General features: G+C 44.1%; 1 protein-coding gene across 14 annotated transcripts in view; it reads left to right on the top strand.

Moving 5' to 3' along the window:
- Positions 1–20,314, top strand: part of LOC139542852 (membrane-associated guanylate kinase, WW and PDZ domain-containing protein 1-like) — a 224,618-nt gene that overhangs the window by 165,351 nt on the left and 38,953 nt on the right. For 7 of the 14 annotated variants that reach the window (XM_071348768.1, XM_071348771.1, XM_071348773.1 and 4 more), the window contains 7 exons: positions 12,152–12,234; positions 13,152–13,190; positions 15,363–15,420; positions 15,813–15,922; positions 16,662–16,784; positions 17,425–17,610; positions 18,349–18,975. In XM_071348768.1, the coding sequence (XP_071204869.1) occupies positions 12,152–12,234; positions 13,152–13,190; positions 15,363–15,420; positions 15,813–15,922; positions 16,662–16,784; positions 17,425–17,610; positions 18,349–18,975 (1,226 nt within the window). The remainder of the gene's footprint in view (positions 1–12,151; positions 12,235–13,151; positions 13,191–15,362; positions 15,421–15,812; positions 15,923–16,661; positions 16,785–17,424; positions 17,611–18,348; positions 18,976–20,314) is intronic. The other 7 variants (XM_071348774.1, XM_071348767.1, XM_071348779.1 and 4 more) reach the window with 5 other exon arrangements.

The raw sequence follows: 20,314 nt of genomic DNA, 5'->3' as shown, positions 1-20,314 counted from the left end.
AGAGCCTTACGGTTGTGGGCGGAGCAGTTGCCGTACCAGGCGGTGATACAGCCCGACAGGATGCTCTCGATTGTGCATCTGTAGAAGTTTGTGAGTGCTTTTGGTGACAAGCCGAATTTCTTCAGCCTCCTGAGGTTGAAGAGGCGCTGCTGCGCCTTCTTCACAACGCTGTCTGTGTGGGTGGACCAATTCAGTTTGTCCGTGATGTGTACACCGAGGAACTTAAAACTTTCCACCTTCTCCACTACTGACCCGTCGATGTGGATAGGGGGGTGCTCCCTCTGCTGTTTCCTGAAGTCCACAATCATCTCCTTTGTTTTGTTGACGTTGAGTGTGAGGTTATTTTCCTGACACCACACTCCGAGGGCCCTCACCTCCTCCCTGTAGGCCGTCTCGTCGTTGTTGGTAATCAAGCCTACCACTGTAGTGTCATCCGCAAACTTGATGATTGAGTTGGAGGCGTGCATGGCCACGCAGTCGTGGGTGAACAGGGAGTACAGGAGAGGGCTCAGAACGCACCCTTGTGGGGCCCCAGTGTTGAGGATCAGCGGGGTGGAGATGTTGTTACCTACCCTCACCACCTGGGGGCGGCCCGTCAGGAAGTCCAGGACCCAGTTGCACAGGGCGGGGTCGAGACCCAGGGTCTCGAGCTTGATGACGAGTTTGGAGGGTACTATGGTGTTAAATGCTGAGCTGTAATCGATGAACAGCATTCTCACATGGGTATTCCTCTTGTCCAGATGGGTTAGGGCAGTGTGCAGTGTGGTTGCGATTGCGTCGTCTGTGGACCTATTGGGTCGGTAAGCAAATTGGAGTGGGTCTAGGGTGTCCGGTAGGGTGGAGGTGATATGGTCCTTGACTAGTCTCTCAAAGCACTTCATGATGACGGAAGTGAGTGCTACGGGGCGGTAGTCGTTTAGCTCAGTTACCTTAGCTTTCTTGGGAACAGGAACAATGGTGGCCCTCTTGAAGCATGTGGGAACAGCAGACTGGGATAAGGATTGATTGAATATGTCCGTAAACACACCAGCCAGCTGGTCTGCGCATGCTCTGAGGACGCGGCTGGGAATGCCGTCTGGGCCTGCAGCCTTGCGAGGGTTAACACGTTTAAATGTTTTACTCACCTCGGCTGCAGTGAAGGAGAGCCCGCAGGTTTTGGTAGGGGGCCGTGTCAGTGGCACTGTATTGTCCTCAAAGCGGGCAAAAAAGTTGTTTAGCCTGTCTGGGAGCAAGACATCCTGGTCCGCGACGGGGCTGGTTTTCTTTTTGTAATCCGTGATTGACTGTAGACCCTGCCACATACCTCTTGTGTCTGAGCTGTTGAATTGCGACTCGATTTTGTCTCTGTACTGGGACTTAGCCTGTTTGATTGCCTTGCGGAGAGAATAGCTACACTGTTTGTATTCGGTCATGCTTCCGGTCACCTTGCCCTGGTTAAAAGCAGTGGTTCACGCTTTCAGTTTCACGCGAATGCTGCCGTCAATCCACGGTTTCTGGTTTGGGAATGTTTTAATCGTTGCTGTGGGTACGACATCGTCAATGCACTTCCTAATGAACTCGCTCACCGAATCAGCATATTCGTCAATATTGTTGTTGGACGCAATGCGGAACATATTCCAATCCGCGTGATCGAAGCAGTCTTGAAGCGTGGATTCAGATTGGTCGGACCAGCGTTGAACAGACCTGAGCGCGGGAGCTTGTTGTTTTAGTTTCTGTTTGTAGGCTGGAATCAACAAAATGGAGTCGTGGTCAGCTTTTCCGAAAGGGGGGCGGGGGAGGGCCTTATATGCGTCGCGGAAATTAGTATAACAATGATCTAGGGTTTTTCCAGCCCTGGTAGCACAATCGATATGCTGATAGAATTTAGGGAGTTTTGTTTTTAGATTAGCCTTGTTAAAATCCCCAGCTACGATGAATGCAGCCTCAGGGTGTGTGGTTTCCAGTTTACAAAGAGTCAGATAAAGTTCGTTCAGGGCCATCGATGTGTCTGCTTGGGGGGGAATATATACGGCTGTGATTATGATTGAAGAGAATTCCCTTGGTAGATAATGCGGTCGACATTTGATTGTGAGGAGTTCTAGATCAGGTGAACAGAATGACTTGAGTTCCTGTGTGTTGTTATGATGATCACACCACGTCTCGTTAATCATAAGGCATACCCCCCCGCCCCTCTTCTTACCAGAAAGATGTTTGTTTCTGTCGGCGCGATGCATGAAGAAACCAGCTGGCTGCACCGACTCCGTTAGCGTCTCTTGAGTTAGCCATGTTTCCGTGAAGCAGAGCACGTTGCAATCCCTGATGTCTCTCTGGAATGCTACCCGTGCTCGGATTTCATCAACCTTATTGTCAAGAGACTGGACATTGGCGAGTAGTATGCTAGGGAGTGGAGCGCGATGTGCCCGTCTCCGAAGCCTGACCACGAGACCGCCTCGTTTGCCCCTTTTACGGCGTCGCACAGGGTCGCCGGCTGGGATCAGATCCATTGTATTGGGTGGAAGGCAAAACACTGGATCCGTTTCGGGAAAGTCATATTCCTGGTAGGAACGATGATGAGTTGACGTTAATCGTATATTCAGTAGTTCCTCCCGACTGTATGTAATGAAACCTAAGATTACCTGGGGTACCGATGTAAGAAATAACACATAAAAAAACAAAATACTGCATATTTTCCAAGGAACGCGAAGCGAGGCGGCCATCTCTTTTCGGCGCCGGAAATACCATGTCAGAGGTATACAGAATGCTGTCGTCTGCGTAGAGGTGGATCAGAGAATCACCAGCAGCGAGAGCGACATCATTGATGTATACAGAGAAGAGAGTCGGCCCGAGAATTGAACCCTGTGGCACCCCCATAGAGACTGCCGGAGGTCCGGACAACAGGCCCTCCGATTTGACACACTGAACTCTATCGGAGAAGTAGTTGGTGAACCAAGCGAGGCAATCACTTGAGAGACCAAGGCTGTTGAGTCTGCCAATAAGAATGTTGTGATTGACAGAGTCGAAAGCCTTAGCCAGGTCGATGAATACGGCTGCCCAGTAATGTCTCTTATCGATGGCGGTTATGATATCATTTAGGACCTTGAGCGTGGCTGAGATGCACCCATGACCAGCTCTGAAACCAGATTGCATAGCGGAGAAGGTACGGTGAGATTCAAAATGGTCGGTAATCTGTTTGTTAACTTGGCTTTCAAAGACCTTAGAAAGGCAGGGTAGAATAGATATAGGTCTGTAGCAGTTTGGATCTAGTGTCTCCCCCTTTGAAGAGGAGGATGACCACGGCAGCTTTCCAATCTATGGGAATCTCAGACGATACGAAAGAGAGGTTGAACAGCTCTTTCAGAACATCAGCTATCTGGATTTGGGTGAAGGAGAAGTGGGGGAGGTTTGGGCGAGTTGCTGTGGGGAGCACAGGGCTGTTGAACGGGGTAGGGGTAGCCAATTATTGTGGATTTATCAGTGATGACAGTGTTTCCTAGCCTCAGTGCAGTGGGCAGCTGGGAGGAGGTGCTCTTATTCTCCATAGACTTTACAGTGTCCCAGAACTTTTTTGAGTTTGTGCTACAGGATGCAAATTTCTGTTTGAAAAAGCTAGCCACGGGCTATATCTATTCCTAGTTAAAAAAAATTGGAATGGAGCATGCTTATTTAAGATGTTGAGGAAGGCACTTTTAAAGAATAACCAGGCATCCTCTACTGACGGGATGAGGTCAATGTCATTCCAGGATACCCCGGCCAGGTCGATTAGAAAGGCCTGTTCGCAGAAGTGTTTTAGGGAGCGTTTGACAGTGATGAGGGTTGGTCGTTTGGTCGCAGACCCATTATGGACGCAGGCAATGAGACAGTGATCGCTGAGATTTTGGTTGAAAACGGCAGAGGTGTGTTTGGAGGGCGAGTTAGTTAGGATGATATCTATGAGGGTGCCCGTGTTTACGGATTTGGGGTGGTACCTGGTAGGTTCATTGATAATTTGTATGAGATTGAGGGCATCAAGCTTGGATTGGCCGGGGTGCTAAGCATGTCCCAGTTTAGGTCACCTAGTAGCACGAGCTCAGAAGGTAGATGGGGGGCAATCAATTCACATATGGTATCGAGGGCACAGCTGGGGGCAGAGGGAGGTCTATAGCAAGCGGCAACGGTGAGAGACTTGTTTCTGGAAAGGTGAATATTTAGAAGTAGAAGCTCGAATTGTTTTGGTACAGACTTGGATAGTAAGACAGAACTTTGCAGGCTATCTCTGTAGTAGATTGCAACTCCGCCCCCTTCAGCAGTTCTATCTTGGCGGAAAATGTTATAGTTAGGGATGGAAATGTCAGGATTTTTGGTGGTTTTCCTAAGCCAGGATTCAGACACAGCTAAGACATCCGGGTTGGCAGAATGTGCTAAAGCAGTGAATAAAGCAAACTTAGGGAGTAGGCTTCTAATGTTAACATGCATGAAACCAAGTCTTTTATGGTTACAGAAGTCAACAAATGAGAGCACCTGGGGAGTAGGAATGGAGCTAGGCACTGCAGGTCCTGGATTAACCTCTACATCACCAAAGGAACAGAGAAGAAGTAGGATAAGGGTACGGTTAAAGGCTATAAGAACTGGCCGTCTAGCACGTTCGGAACAGAGAATAAAGGGAGCAGGTTTCTGGGCACGATAGCATAGATTCAAGGCATAATGTACAGACAAAGGTATGGTAGGAAAGAGTACATTGGAGGTAAACCTCAGCATTGAGTAATGAAGAGAGAGATATAGTCTCTAGAGACGTTTAAACCAGGTGATGTCATTGCATATGTGGGAGGGGGAACAACATGGTTGGTTAAGGCATATTGAGCAGGGCTATAGGCTCTACAGTGAAATAAGACAGTAATCACTAACCAGGATAGTAATGGACAAGGCATATTGATATTAGGGAGAGGCATGCGTAGCCAAGTGATCGTATGGGTCCATTGAGTGGTCGGGCTGGCTCGGGACACGGCGATTCAGACAGTTAGCTTGCCGGGGCTAGCAAGCTAGCATAAGGGCCTTAGAGGGAGGTCGCGATGGGGGAAAAGTCTGTTTTTGCCTCCTCGTGCGGTGACGTCGATAGACCAGTCGTGGAATTAGTAGGGTTCCAAGTAGCAGAGGGGTCCAAGTCCAATTGGCAAATTGGGTATAGTGGTCCAAGAAACTGGCCGATGGATCAGCTAACAGTCCAATACGCTCTAGATAGCTAGCAGGCAGCGGTTAGCAGAATGGGCCTTCAGGGGACGTCGCGCCTGAGGGGCCTATTTGAGGTAGATATTTACATGAAGGCAGGGTAAAGTGACTAGGTATCAGGATAGATAATGAGGTATTTGAGGTAGATATGTACGTGAAGGCAGGGTAATGTGACTAGGCGTCAGGATAGATAATAATAAGGTATTTGAGGTAGATATGTACATGAAGGCAGGGTAAAGTGACTAGGCGTCAGGATAGATAATAATAAGGTATTTGAGGTAGATATGTACATGAAGGCAGGGTAATGTGACTAGGCGTCAGGATAGATAATAATAAGGTATTTGAGGTAGATATGTAGATGAAGGCAGGGTAAAGTGACTAGACGTCAGGATAGATAATAATAAGGTATTTTAGGTAGATATGTACATGAAGGCAGGGTAAAGTGACTAGGCGTCAGGATAGATAATAATAAGGTATTTGAGGTAGATATGTACATGAAGGCAGGGTAAAGTGACTAGGTGTCAGGATAGATAATAATAAGGTATTTGAGGTAGATATGTACATGAAGGCAGGGTAAAATGATTAGGCGTCAGGATAGATAATAATAAGGTATTTGAGGTAGATATGTACATGAAGGCAGGGTAAAGTGACTAGACGTCAGGATTGATAATAATAAGGTATTTGAGGTTGATATGTACATGAAGGCAGGGTAAAGTGACTAGGCATCAGGATAGATAATAATAAGGTATTTGAGGTAGATATGTACATGAAGGCAGGGTAAAGTGACTAGATATCAGGATAGATAATAATAAGGTATTTGAGGTAGATATGTACATGAAGGCAGGATAAAGTGACTAGGCATCAGGATAGATAATAATAAGGTATTTGAGGTAGATATGTACATGAAGGCAGGGTAAAGTGACAAGGCATCAGGATAGATAATAATAAGGTATTTGAGGTAGATATGTACATGAAGGCATGGTAAAGTGACTAGACATCAGGATAGATAATAATAAGGTATTTGATCTAGATATGTACATGAAGGCAGGGTAAAGTGACTAGGCGTCAGGATAGATAATAATAAGGTATTTGAGGTAGATATGTACATGAAGGCAGGGTAAAGTGACTAGGCGTCAGGATAGATAATAATAAGGTATTTGAGGTAGATATGTACATGAAGGCAGGGTAATGTGACTAGGCGTCAGGATAGATAATAATAAGGTATTTGAGGTAGATATGTAGATGAAGGCAGGGTAAAGTGACTAGACGTCAGGATAGATAATAATAAGGTATTTTAGGTAGATATGTACATGAAGGCAGGGTAAAGTGACTAGGCGTCAGGATAGATAATAATAAGGTATTTGAGGTAGATATGTACATGAAGGCAGGGTAAAGTGACTAGGTGTCAGGATAGATAATAATAAGGTATTTGAGGTAGATATGTACATGAAGGCAGGGTAAAATGATTAGGCGTCAGGATAGATAATAATAAGGTATTTGAGGTAGATATGTACATGAAGGCAGGGTAAAGTGACTAGACATCAGGATTGATAATAATAAGGTATTTGAGGTTGATATGTACATGAAGGCAGGGTAAAGTGACTAGGCATCAGGATAGATAATAATAAGGTATTTGAGGTAGATATGTACATGAAGGCAGGGTAAAGTGACTAGATATCAGGATAGATAATAATAAGGTATTTGAGGTAGATATGTACATGAAGGCAGGGTAAAGTGACTAGGCATCAGGATAGATAATAATAAGGTATTTGAGGTAGATATGTACATGAAGGCAGGGTAAAGTGACAAGGCATCAGGATAGATAATAATAAGGTATTTGAGGTAGATATGTACATGAAGGCATGGTAAAGTGACTAGACATCAGGATAGATAATAATAAGGTATTTGATCTAGATATGTACATGAAGGCAGGGTAAAGTGACTAGGCATCAGGATAGATAATAATAAGGTATTTGAGGTAGATATGTACATGAAGGCAGGGTAAAGTGACTAGACATCAGGATAGATAATAATACGGTATTTGAGGTAGATATGTACATGAAGGCAGGGTAAAGTGACTAGGCATCAGGATAGATAATAATAAGGTATTTGAGGTAGATATGTACATGAAGGCAGGGTAAAGTGACTAGATATCAGGATAGATAATAATAAGGTATTTGAGGTAGATATGTACATGAAGGCAGGGTAAAGTGACTAGGCATCAGGATAGATAATAATAAGGTATTTGAGGTAGATATGTACATGAAGACAGTGTAAAGTGACAAGGAGTCAGGATAGATAATAATAAGGTATTTGAGGTAGATATGTACATGAAGGCATGGTAAAGTGACTAGACATCAGGATAGATAATAATAAGGTATTTGATCTAGATATGTACATGAAGGCAGGGTAAAGTGACTAGGCGTCAGGATAGATAATAATAAGGTATTTGAGGTAGATATGTACATGAAGGCAGGGTAAAGTGACTAGGTGTCAGGATAGATAATAATAAGGTATTTGAGGTAGATATGTACATGAAGGCAGGGTAATGTGACTAGGCGTCAGGATAGATAATAATAAGGTATTTGAGGTAGATATGTACATGAAGGCAGGGTAATGTGACTAGGCGTCAGGATAGATAATAATAAGGTATTTGAGGTAGATATGTAGATGAAGGCAGGGTAAAGTGACTAGACGTCAGGATAGATAATAATAAGGTATTTTAGGTAGATATGTACATGAAGGCAGGGTAAAGTGACTAGGCGTCAGGATAGATAATAATAAGGTATTTGAGGTAGATATGTACATGAAGGCAGGGTAAAGTGACTAGGTGTCAGGATAGATAATAATAAGGTATTTGAGGTAGATATGTACATGAAGGCAGGGTAAAATGATTAGGCGTCAGGATAGATAATAATAAGGTATTTGAGGTAGATATGTACATGAAGGCAATGTAAAGTGACTAAACGTCAGGATTGATAATAATAAGGTATTTGAGGTTGATATGTACATGAAGGCAGGGTAAAGTGACTAGGCATCAGGATAGATAATAATAAGGTATTTGAGGTAGATATGTACATGAAGGCAGGGTAAAGTGACTAGGCATCAGGATAGATAATAATAAGGTATTTGAGGTAGATATGTACATGAAGGCAGGGTAAAGTGACTAGATATCAGGATAGATAATAATAAGGTATTTGAGGTAGATATGTACATGAAGGCAGGGTAAAGTGACTAGGCATCAGGATAGATAATAATAAGGTATTTGAGGTAGATATGTACATGAAGGCAGGGTAAAGTGACAAGGCATCAGGATAGATAATAAGGTATTTGAGGTAGATATGTACATGAAGGCAGGGTAAAGTGACTAGATATCAGGATAGATAATAATAAGGTATTTGAGGTAGATATGTACATGAAGGCAGGGTAAAGTGACTAGGCATCAGGATAGATAATAAGAAGGTATTTGAGGTAGATATGTACATGAAGGCAGGGTAAAGTGACTAGGCATCAGGATAGATAATAAGAAGGTATTTGAGGTAGATATGTACATGAAGGCAGGGTAAAGTGACAAGGCGTCAGGATAGATAATAATAAGGTATTTGAGGTAGATATGTACATGAAGGCATGGTAGTGTGACTAGACATCAGGATAGATAATAATAAGGTATTTGAGGTAGATATGTACATGAAGGCAGGGTAATGTGACTAGGCGTCAGGATAGATAATAATAAGGTATTTGAGGTAGATATGTAGATGAAGGCAGGGTAAAGTGACTAGACGTCAGGATAGATAATAATAAGGTATTTAAGGTAGATATGTACATGAAGGCAGGGTAAAGTGACTAGGCATCAGGATAGATAATAATAAGGTATTTGAGGTAGATATGTACATGAAGGCAGGGTAAAGTGACTAGATATCAGGATAGATAATAATAAGGTATTTGAGGTAGATATGTACATGAAGGCAGGGTAATGTGACTAGGCGTCAGGATAGATAATAATAAGGTATTTGAGGTAGATATGTAGATGAAGGCAGGGTAAAGTGACTAGACGTCAGGATAGATAATAATAAGGTATTTTAGGTAGATATGTACATGAAGGCAGGGTAAAGTGACTAGGTGTTAGGATAGATAATAATAAGGTATTTGAGGTAGATATGTACATGAAGGCAGGGTAAAATGATTAGGCGTCAGGATAGATAATAATAAGGAATTTGAGGTAGATATGTACATGATGGCATGGTAAAGTGACTAAACGTCAGGATTGATAATAATAAGGTATTTGAGGTTGATATGTACATGAAGGCAGGGTAAAGTGACTAGGCATCAGGATAGATAATAATAAGGTATTTGAGGTAGATATGTACATGAAGGCAGGGTAAAGTGACTAGGCATCAGGATAGATAATAATAAGGTATTTGAGGTAGATATGTACATGAAGGCAGGGTAAAGTGACTAGATATCAGGATAGATAATAATAAGGTATTTGAGGTAGATATGTACATGAAGGCAGGGTAAAGTGACTAGATATCAGGATAGATAATAATAAGGTATTTGAGGTAGATATGTACATGAAGGCAGGGTAAAGTGACTCGGCATCAGGATAGATAATAATAAGGTATTTGAGGTAGATATGTACATGAAGGCAGGGTAAAGTGACAAGGCGTCAGGATAGATAATATTACGGTATTTGAGGTAGAGATGTACATGAAGGCATGGTAGTGTGACTAGACATCAGGATAGATAATAATAAGGTATTTGAGGTAGATATGTACATGAAGGCAGGGTAAAGTGACTAGATATCAGGATAGATAATAATAAGGTATTTGACGTAGATATGTACATGAAGGCAGGGTAAAGTGACTAGGCATCAGGATAGATAATAATAAGGTATTGGAGGTAGATATGTACATGAAGGCAGGGTAAAGTGACAAGGCGTCAGGATAGATAATAATAAGGTATTTGAGGTAGATATGTACATGAAGGCATGGTAAAGTGACTAGACATCAGGATGGATAATAATAAGGTATTTGATCTAGATATGTACATGAAGGCAGGGTAAAGTGACTAGGCATCAGGATAGATAATAATAAGGTATTTGAGGTAGATATGTATATGAAGGCAGGGTAAAGTGACTAGACATCAGGATAGATAATAATACGGTATTTGATCTAGATATGTACATGAAGGCAGGGTAATGTGACTAGACATCAGGATAGATAATAATAAGGTATTTGATCTAGATATGTACATGAAGGCAGGGTAAAGTGACTAGACATCAGGATAGATAATAATAAGGTATTTGAGGTAGATATGTACATGAAGGTAGGGTAAAGTGACTAGACATCAGGATAGATAATAATAAGGTATTTGAGGTAGATATGTACATGAAGGTAGGGTAAAGTGACTAGACATCAGGATAGATAATAATAAGGTATTTGAGGTAGATATGTACATGAAGGCAGGGTAAAGTGACTAGACAACAGGATAGATAATAATATGGTATTTGAGGTAGATATGTACATGAAGGCAGGGTAAAGTGACTAGACAACAGGATAGATAATAATAAGGTATTTGAGGTAGATATGTACATGAAGAAAAATTAAGAACAGAGTAGCAGCAGCATATGATGAGTTTAAAAGTGTGTGTGTGAGTGTGTGTGTGTGTGTGTGTGTATGTTTGTCTGTGTTGTGTCGGTATGCGTGTGTATTGTTTGACTGTGTGAGTGCGTGTGTATATAGTGTGTATATAAAGTCTAGTGAGTGCGTGTGTATATGGTGTGTGTATATAAAGTCTAGTGAGTGTGTATATGGTGTGTGTATATAAAGTCTAGTGAGTGTGTATATGGTGTGTGTATATAAAGTCTAGTGAGTGTGTATATGGTGTGTGTATATAAAGTCTAGTGAGTGTGTATATGGTGTGTGTATATAAAGTCTAGTGAGTGTGTATATTGTGTGTGTATATAAAGTCTAGTGAGTGTGTACATGGTTTGTGCAAGATTGATTCAGTGCAGATAGTTTGGGTAACCGTTACTACTACGTAGCAGTCGGGCTATTTTGCAGTCTTATGGCTTGAGGGTAGCAGAGGTCTCGGCGCCTGTTGGTCCGAGAGCCGATGCTCCGGTATTGTTTGCCAGACAGTAGCAGAGTGAACGGTCTATGGCTTGGTTGGCTGGAGTCTTTGGCAATTTTTGGGGCCTTTCTCTGACACCACCTGAGTATAGAGGTCCTGGATGGCAGGGAGCTCGGGCCCAATGATGTACTGGGCTGTCTGAACCACCCATAGTGTACATATTCACCCTATACCCTATGTAAGTACCGTTAGCTTACACTGAGAATGGAGAGGTCTACTTCATAGACTACATACCCTGTATACTCTCTATACTATCAAGCCTCTCTGTTCTGTGTCCCACTACTATCTCTCCCTCCTCCCTCCCCTCCCCCAGAAAGGCCTGTCAGTGCTCTCCAGGCTGTTAATCCTCTATAGTCTGATCTCCTTAGAGATCACAGGCAGATCAGATCACCTGACCACCTCAATGAAGCACAGCCCTCTGCCCTCAGACCAACACACAGAGCTGGGTCTGCCTGCCTGTCTGCCTGGCTGGGAGAGGATGAGGAAATTGCTTTGTGCATTCAACACCTGCATGTTGGTCTGCTTTAATTATTGGACTAGCAGAGGATTGACAGGAAAGCTTGTAGTGGTGACGTTGAGGATACAGCTACCTATTCTAGACAATAGGTCGACAATGACTCCTTCCAACCTCTTGTCTGTGTTTCTCAGTAGGGGAGAAGTCTGTTTGGTGTTGCGTTAATCTCTGTTTGGTTTTACTTGCTTGTTGACAAGCCTATTGACTTTAACCCCTTACATCTTTGTGCTGATGAGATTATTGGTCTTTTGTTAGCTTTTAGAGCTCATCGCCTTGACTTCAGAGCCAGTCTTTAACAGCTCTGTGTGTTTGTTGTTTCCTCAGCCACAACACAAAGACCACATCGTGGATCGACCCTCGCTGTCTGGAGAAACCTCTAAAACCTCTGGAAGAGTGTGAGGATGATGGTAAGCCAGGCCCTGTGTGTGTGTGTGTGTGTGTGTGTGTGTGTGTGTGTGTGTGTGTGTGTGTGTGTGTGTGTGTGTGTGTGTGTGTGTGTGTGTGTGTGTGTGTGTGTGTGTGTGTGTGTGTGTGTGTGTGTGTGTGTGTGTGTGTGTGTGTGTGTGTGTGTGTGTAGCCTTTGTCTGTGTGTAGCCTTTGTCTGTGTGTGTGTGTGTGTGTGTGTGTGTGTGTGTGTGTGTGTGTGTGTGTGTGTGTGTGTGTGTGTGTGTGTGTGTGTGTGAGAGAGTGTGTGTGTGTGTGTGTGTGTGTGAGAGAGTGTGTGCGATCTATTGTTTATCTCTTAATCTTGCACCATGTTGATGGTATCAGAAGGTGGTGCCACTGAGCTCATATCTAAATATGATGAAGTCTGTTTCTATACACTGGACCTTAGTCAAATTGGAAAGAGGTTCTTTTTGAGATTGGCTTTCCATCTAAGGAATTGTGTAATAGTTCCTTTGAAGATGTTTTTATTTCTTTTATTTCTTTGTTACACCACTATGTACATTGTACATTTTCAAATTAATATCTATGCAACAATGTTACATTCATTTTGTTCAGGAACATACAAGTAACGATATAGATGTCTGTGTGAAAGTTCAGAAGAAATTCTTCGACCAATATCAGAAATGGCACCACCATGTGGCCATTTAGATAACTGTCATGTGTCATCTCTTAGTTCCATACATCATTGATTTTATGGATTACGGCGCATCTATGTTTCAGTAAATACTGATTTGGTTACTTAAAGATTTCTATTTCTCTCCCTCCTTGTCTTTCTCTCTAATATTACTTTACTGTCTCTCCTTATTTTCCTTTCTTTGTCATTCCTTCAACCAATCAACCTCCCTTTCTGTTTCATCCTGCTCTCTTCACCTTGGAGAAGAAGGGGTACATACTGAGGAACCAGACAATGAGCTAGGTATACAACTTTATTCTCTCACTCTCACTCTCTCACTTTGTTTCTGTCATTGCATTTCTATCGGCTGTGTATTGGTGAGGGTTATGGTGACTCAATCTTTTCTTTCTATACTGTTAATCAATAACATTTGATTTGAAAAGCGTTTTATACAAAATCTTGATCTACTACTACTAAATTCTTTCTTACCATGTCACTCATCTATTTGGATGTGTCACGATAATTGTATAATTTGGCTCATATATTTACTTAACGTGGTGTACTGCTTGCTTCTAACTGCTGAGTGAGTGATCTCCTTTTTATGTAGGAGACACATTGGGAAGGTGTTTGATTTGACGTCTCAGGTTGGCCTCCGTAGTTAAGGCTGCTCCACAGACTAGACTATTTGGCAGAAACAGAAGTGCTCCTGAAAGGGAACGCAGTCTCTGACTCTTTCAGGGCTCTGAGTCTCGGGCCTAGGAGCTCCTTTTATGTCTGGCACATCAGAAGCAGGCAGTCTGTGGTTATCGATTGTGAAATCCAGCCTGCTCCAAAGTGTTTGTCGGTGTTAGCAGCAGCCCACGCTAACACACTGCGCTAATGTCTTTGTATGAAATCAAATACGGTGAGGAGGAGAATGAGATGCTAACGCTTTATTGGGAGTGTCAGCTTAATAGGCTCTCTGTCAGACAATTCCCTTTGAGTGCCGATGCAGACGAGTGTGTGCACGTGTACGCGCTTGTGTGCGCATGCTGGAGGAAGCAGTATTTGAAAGATATATACTGAAACATGGTAACATCTGCAGTGAACACATAGCCAGAAACTGCATGTAGATGACCAGTTATGTAAAGTAGAATCATACAGATACATGAAGATGTTGGCTCTCTACATTGTCGTGAATGTCTTATGACTCCCCCGAGTCATGTAGACAGTCGTGTAGACGGTCGTGTAGACGGTCGTGTAGACTGTCGTGTAGACGGTCGTGTAGACTGTTGGGCCAATGTGATTTTTGTCTGAACGTGCTGAGAATATTGTAATGTTTATTTCTATAAAGATGTCCATTGAAAGCAGATATGCAATTTGTTGACACCACAACACAGTACCGACTTGGATGCACATTATCCCGAATGCTAATCAATAAAAATGTCTGTTAAATCGCTGCTCTGTTTTGCTTGTTTACAGCGGTTCATTTCACAGGGAGGCTCTCTTGTATTCTTACATCACCAACATTTGGAGAAAAAATGCACTAACATGGCGGCTGTTTTAAAACCTGGCCCAACTCTCTTAATATATAGTTCTGGACTGGCCTATATACAGTACTGGTCTGCTGGCTAAGTTCACTTGTGTGAGGCATGCAATTGTGTCCATCTATCAACTGTTTGTAGCTGTTGATAATGTAGAAAACAACCTGGTTCTGTTCTGAAGACAGAGACAGATATGAGCGGGCTGGGTCTGAGTGGATGAATAGTAAATCTAGTAGGAGGGAGTGGTCAAGCTCTGTAGTCTCATTTATTTCAGGATCTCCCCTGACAGCTGACTGTGTGTGTAGCCTGTCTGTGTGTATGTGTAGCCTGTGTGTGTGTGTGTAGCCTGTGTGTGTGTGTAGCCTGTGTGTGTGTAGCCTGTCTGTGTGTGTGTAGCCTGTGTGTGTGTGTGTAGCCTGTGTGTGTGTGTGTGTGTGTGGCCTGTGTGTGTGTAGCCTGTGTGTGTGTGTAGCCTTTGTGTGTGTAGCCTGTGTGTGTGTAGCCTGTGTGTGTGTGTGTGTGTGTGTAGCCTTTGTCTGTGTGTAGCCTTTGTCTGTGTGTAGCCTGTGTGTGTGTGTGTGTGTGTTTGTGTGTGTGTGTGTGTGTGTGTGTGTGTGTGTGTGTGTGTGTGTGTGTGTGTGTGTGTGTGTGTGTGTGTGTGTGTGTGTGTGTGTGTGTGTGTGTGTGTGTGTGTGTGTGTGTGTGTGTGCCTGTCCCGCTCAGTGAGGTAGAGGGAGTAGTTTGACTCCATATTAGATATCTGCACCGTGGCCCACTGACTGTACTGAGTCATGACAGGTAAACATAGATTCACTTCAGAGTTGGTTTACACACCTGAGAGACCTTGAATACAGCACAGCGTCATCCTCTGAAGTACTTCCTGAAGGAGAACACTGCCTTAATGAATGTGTCATTACAGTGATCTAACATTGCTGTTCCTTCTCTGTTTCAGAGCTGCCTGCTGGATGGGAGAAGATAGATGACCCAGTGTATGGGGTTTACTACGTAGAGTAAGTTGGAACACCTCACGGTTCATCTCTTTTCACATGCCTCTCATTAACCCCACAATAATTAATACGACGTAATACATCAGCATTTTCATGTAGTTTACTGTAAACTGTGACATTTCAGCTGAACTAGCATTTTCTCTGTCTCTCTGTCAGACCTTTTCTACATTCAGTGTACTATAATTGGTTTGAACCTAAGTAGATTTATCTGAAACCGGACTCCATTTTGTGTAGCCAGTGTGTAGTTTGTGTAGACCTATGTGGTTGTCACAGAGCTGGTGGGATTTACGAGGCTGTGAGCCAGAGGATGTCAAACACTGTGTACTGTCATTTATCATGGTCACAATCAATATCCCACACTCATCCTCTCCCTCTCCTCTCTCTCTCATCATCAGTCACATCAACAGGAAGACCCAGTATGAGAACCCCATAGTGGAGGCTAAACGCAGGATGCAGCTGGAGCAGCAGCAGCCGCAGCCTCCTGAAGGTGAGCGGTACATTCGAGGTTCGTTTCCTGCCCTGGCACGGCACCATTTCTTTCTTTCTTCATGTCTGTCTCTGTCTCGTCACGTCTTGTCACGTCTTGTCTCATGTCTTGTCCTGCACGGTTGGGGTTCATTCTATTTGAAGTCAGACAGGTTTAAGAATGAAAAGTTAGTTCCTCAGAATTAGAGTTTCGCTGGATTCTCCTGGATTTGAAATGGAATTGACCCCAACCCCTGTCCTGCTGGCGTCTGGGTTCTTATTCATTTGATTAAAGATCATTAAAGCATCATTTTTATATTCCTTTCAACACATGAGCCACTGTAGCATTCACTTATTTGTCTTCGGAGGCTTAGAGCTGTGGAAGCCATGCCCATGTGCAAACTGCTGCTGCTAGCATGCTTGCTACGTGTTAGAACCACTGAGACACAATGTAATGATGAAATGTAATAATCAGATGCAATGTTAAAACATCTTTTCAATAAATGTATCTCTTATTGCGTAATTTACTGTGTTAGGTTTTAGTCATTTTAAAGTGTATAGCGTTTGTCCCCCCGGACCAGCCAGTATGTCTGACACCTCTGGTGTAGAGCAAGTTAGAGTCAACAAATGAATGAATGTGATGCTTATGTTTGTATTTTATTGATTGTGTACGTTTGTGTGTCAGTGTATGTGTGTGCGTGTATTTGTGTGTGTGCTTGCGTGCATCCGTGTGTTTGTGACTGTGATTTCACAGTCCCTCTGTGTCTCTCGCTGTACAGAGTGGATAGAGGAACACTCCTCAGCTGGTGCTCCCCTGGCCGTCTATGCCAGTAACCACCTGGAGACATACCGTGACCCCCAGGTCCCGCCCCCAATGCCCCCTCCCCCGGGAGGGACCAAACGTGAGTGGGGTTACACATTCTAGACAACACACACACACACTTTCAATACCAGGGTCTTGTGCACCACAGACATTTAACTCGCGATCAAATACACCCACAATGTACAGTTTCAGTGACACAAGCATGACCAGACATAGACACAGACAGAGGACCCTTGGGATCAAAGGTTTCAAGGGCTCAACCTCTTGAGGAAACAATTACCATATAAGGTTATTAACCTGTCTATCAGCCCACATGTACCATAGTGAATGTTATGTGTATGTTAACTAGCTATGACCAACACACCATGGATGTTAAGCATTCTCTCCTGTCATTGATATAACAAACGCCGAGCAATTCATTATATTATATGGATGCTTGGGTTGACAGACAGACAGACAGACAGACAGACAGACAGACAGACAGACAGACAGACAGACAGACAGACAGACAGACAGACAGACAGACAGACAGACAGACAGACAGACAGACATAAATAGGTAGATAAGTGAAATGACAGACAGACAGACATAAATAGGTAGATAGTGAAATGACAGACAGACAGACATAGATAGATAGGTAGACAAGTGAAAAGACAGACAGGCAGCTAATGTAACTGACACGGATAGACAAATAATGTTATTTTCCCTGTGTTCTGTAGGAGGGAAGCCGTTCTTCACACGGAACCCAGCAGAACTGAACGGAACCTTTATCAACACCAAACTGAAGAAGAGCCGCCGTGGGTTCGGCTTTACCGTCGTCGGGGGTGACGAGCCGGATGAGTTTCTCCAGATCAAGAGTCTTGTCCTGGACGGTCCTGCTGCTGTGGATGGGAAGATGGAGACAGGTGCAGTACACTGTCTTAGCCCACAGAGGGCACTGTTTCGCACCATTTATACAGAAAGCATTTGCCCCATTCCTAAGGAGGTTGAAGTGATTGTGTAAACTAAGTACTGAACATATTGGAGACATATGGTAATATACTTGCACCCCACATAGTACATTCACTGTGTTACTTAATGTTCTACTAACTGTGTTACTAATGTGATGTGATAGTGACTGTATTACTAACTGTGTTACTAATGTGAGGTGATAGTGACTGTATTACTAACTGTGTTACTAATGTGATGTGATAGTGACTGTATTACTAACTGTGTTACTAATGTGATGTGATAGTGACTGTATTACTAACTGTGTTACTAATGTGATGTGATAGTGACTGTATTACTAACTGTGTTACTAATGTGATGTGATAGTGACTGTATTACTAACTGTGTTACTAATGTGATGTGATAGTGACTGTATTACTAACTGTGTTACTAATGTGATGTGATAGTGACTGTATTACTAACTGTGTTACTAATGTGATGTGATAGTGACTGTATTACTAACTGTGTTACTAATGTGATCTGATAGTGACTGTATTACTAACTGTGTTACTAATGTGATGTGATAGTGACTGTATTACTAACTGTGTTACTAATGTGATGTGATAGTGACTGTATTACTAACTGTGTTACTAATGTGATGTGATAGTGACTGTATTACTAACTGTCCTGTCCGTCTCCCTGTCTCTCTCCTCTAGGTGATGTCATAGTGAGTGTGAATGACATCATTGTGCTTGGTTACACTCACGCCCAGGTGGTGAAGATCTTCCAGTCCATCCCGATCGGCTCCATGGTGGACCTGGCCCTGTGCCGCGGCTACCCCCTGCCCTTTGACCCTGACGACCCCAACACTAGCCTGGTGACCTCCGTGGCCATCCTGGACAAGGAGCCCATCATCGTCAACGGCCAACAGAGCTACGACTCCCCATCCAGCCACGGCAGCCAGACCGGAGGCCCCGTTAACGGGATGAGGGAGCCGCGGGCCCTCAGCCCCTCGGCGGAGGTGGCGTCCAACGGCTCACACGGCTACTCCTCCAGTGACGTGGTCACCCTGGCGTCCTCCATCGCCGGGCAGCCCGAGCTGATCACGGTGCACATGGAGAAGGGCGATAAGGGCTTTGGGTTCACAATCGCTGATAGCTTGACGGGTGGGGGTCAGAGGGTGAAGCAGATTGTGGACTACCCCCGCTGCAGGGGCCTGAAGGAGTCAGACATTCTGATGGAGGTGAACAAGAGGAACGTTCAGAACATGACTCACAACCAGGTGGTGGACCTGCTCAGCAAGTGTCCCAGAGGCAGCGAGGTCAGCATGCTGGTGCAGAGAGGTACGTAGTCCACTGATTAGGGTCAGGAGGGAGGGAGAGGAGGAAGGACGGGGGGTGTCTGGTCAGCATGCTGGTGCAGTGGGGTACATGCGCAACCCAGGGAGGAGGATATGTGAAGGGGAAGGAGGGAATGAGAGAGGGGAGGGATTGGTTCACAGAAAAAGACACTTCCACTGGCAAACAGCATGAATAGCTGAGATGTTGAGTGTGTTAGGGAGTAAGTGGGTTAAAAGGTTGAATAAAGGAGGTTGTGGATGTTATGTAGAGAAGAAAAATGAGTGGGTGATCAGATAAGTGAGAGAGGGAATGGATGGCAAGGTGGAGAGCATGTCCAGGATGGGAGGAGGAGACAGAGGAGAAGAGAGGAGGATGGTGTTAGGTCAGGGACTCTTATCTGTCCTGATTATGGATGAAGAGTGACTCTGCTGAGATGCTGCTAATCTCCCTGTGTTCTGTCAGCTCACTCTGTGACTCTCCTGCTTTTCTCTCTCTCGCTCTCTCTCTGTTCTCACTATTTCTCTCTTGTCTTTTCTATTTATTTAACTTATTTATCACTGTCTCTATTCTTCTCTCACTATCTTTTACTTATGCTCTCTCACTTTGTATCTCTCCCCCTCTCTCTCCCCCTCTCTCCCCTCTCCCCTTCTCTCCCACTTTGTATCTCTCCCCCTCTCTCTCTCTCTCCCCCTCTCTCCCCTCTCCCCTTCTCTCTCACTTTGTATCTCTCTCGCCCTCTCCCCTCTCTCTCTCCCCTCTCTCACTTTGTATCTCTCGCCCTCTCTCTCCCCCTCTCTCTCACTTTGTATCTCTCTCCCCTCTCTCTCTTCCCCTCTCTCTCACTTTGTATCTCTTACCCCCTCTCTCTCACTCCCTCTCTCTCCCTCCCTCTCTCTCCCTCCCTCTCTCTCTCTCTCTCTCTCTCCCCCACTCTCTCTCTCCGTCTCTCTCCGTATCTCTCCCTCTCTCTCCCTCCCTCTCTCCCTCTCTCTCTCTCTCTCCCTCCCTCCCTCTCTCTCTCCCTCTCTCTCTCTCTCTCCCTCCCTCTCTCTCCCTCTCTCTCCATCTCTCTCCCTCCCTCTCTCCCTCCCTCTCTCTCCCTCCCTCTCTCTCCATCTCTCTCCCTCTCTCTCTCCATCTCTCGCCCTCTCTCTCTCTCCATCTCTCGCCCTCTCTCTCTCCCTCTCTCTCCGTCTCTCTCTGTCTCTCTCCCTTCCTCCCTCTCCCATTCTCTCCCTCTCTCACCCTCTCTTTAAGCCTGGTCTTTGTCTCTGGCACTGTGTCTGTGTTGCTTAGATGATAGTTGGGTGTGTTAGTAGTGAGAGGGCTCAGCCAAAGACGC

The sequence above is a fragment of the Salvelinus alpinus genome, chromosome 17 (assembly GCF_045679555.1).
Source record: "Salvelinus alpinus chromosome 17, SLU_Salpinus.1, whole genome shotgun sequence".
Taxonomy (NCBI): Eukaryota; Metazoa; Chordata; class Actinopteri; order Salmoniformes; family Salmonidae; genus Salvelinus; species Salvelinus alpinus.
This window is presented reverse-complemented; position numbering and strand designations above follow the sequence as displayed.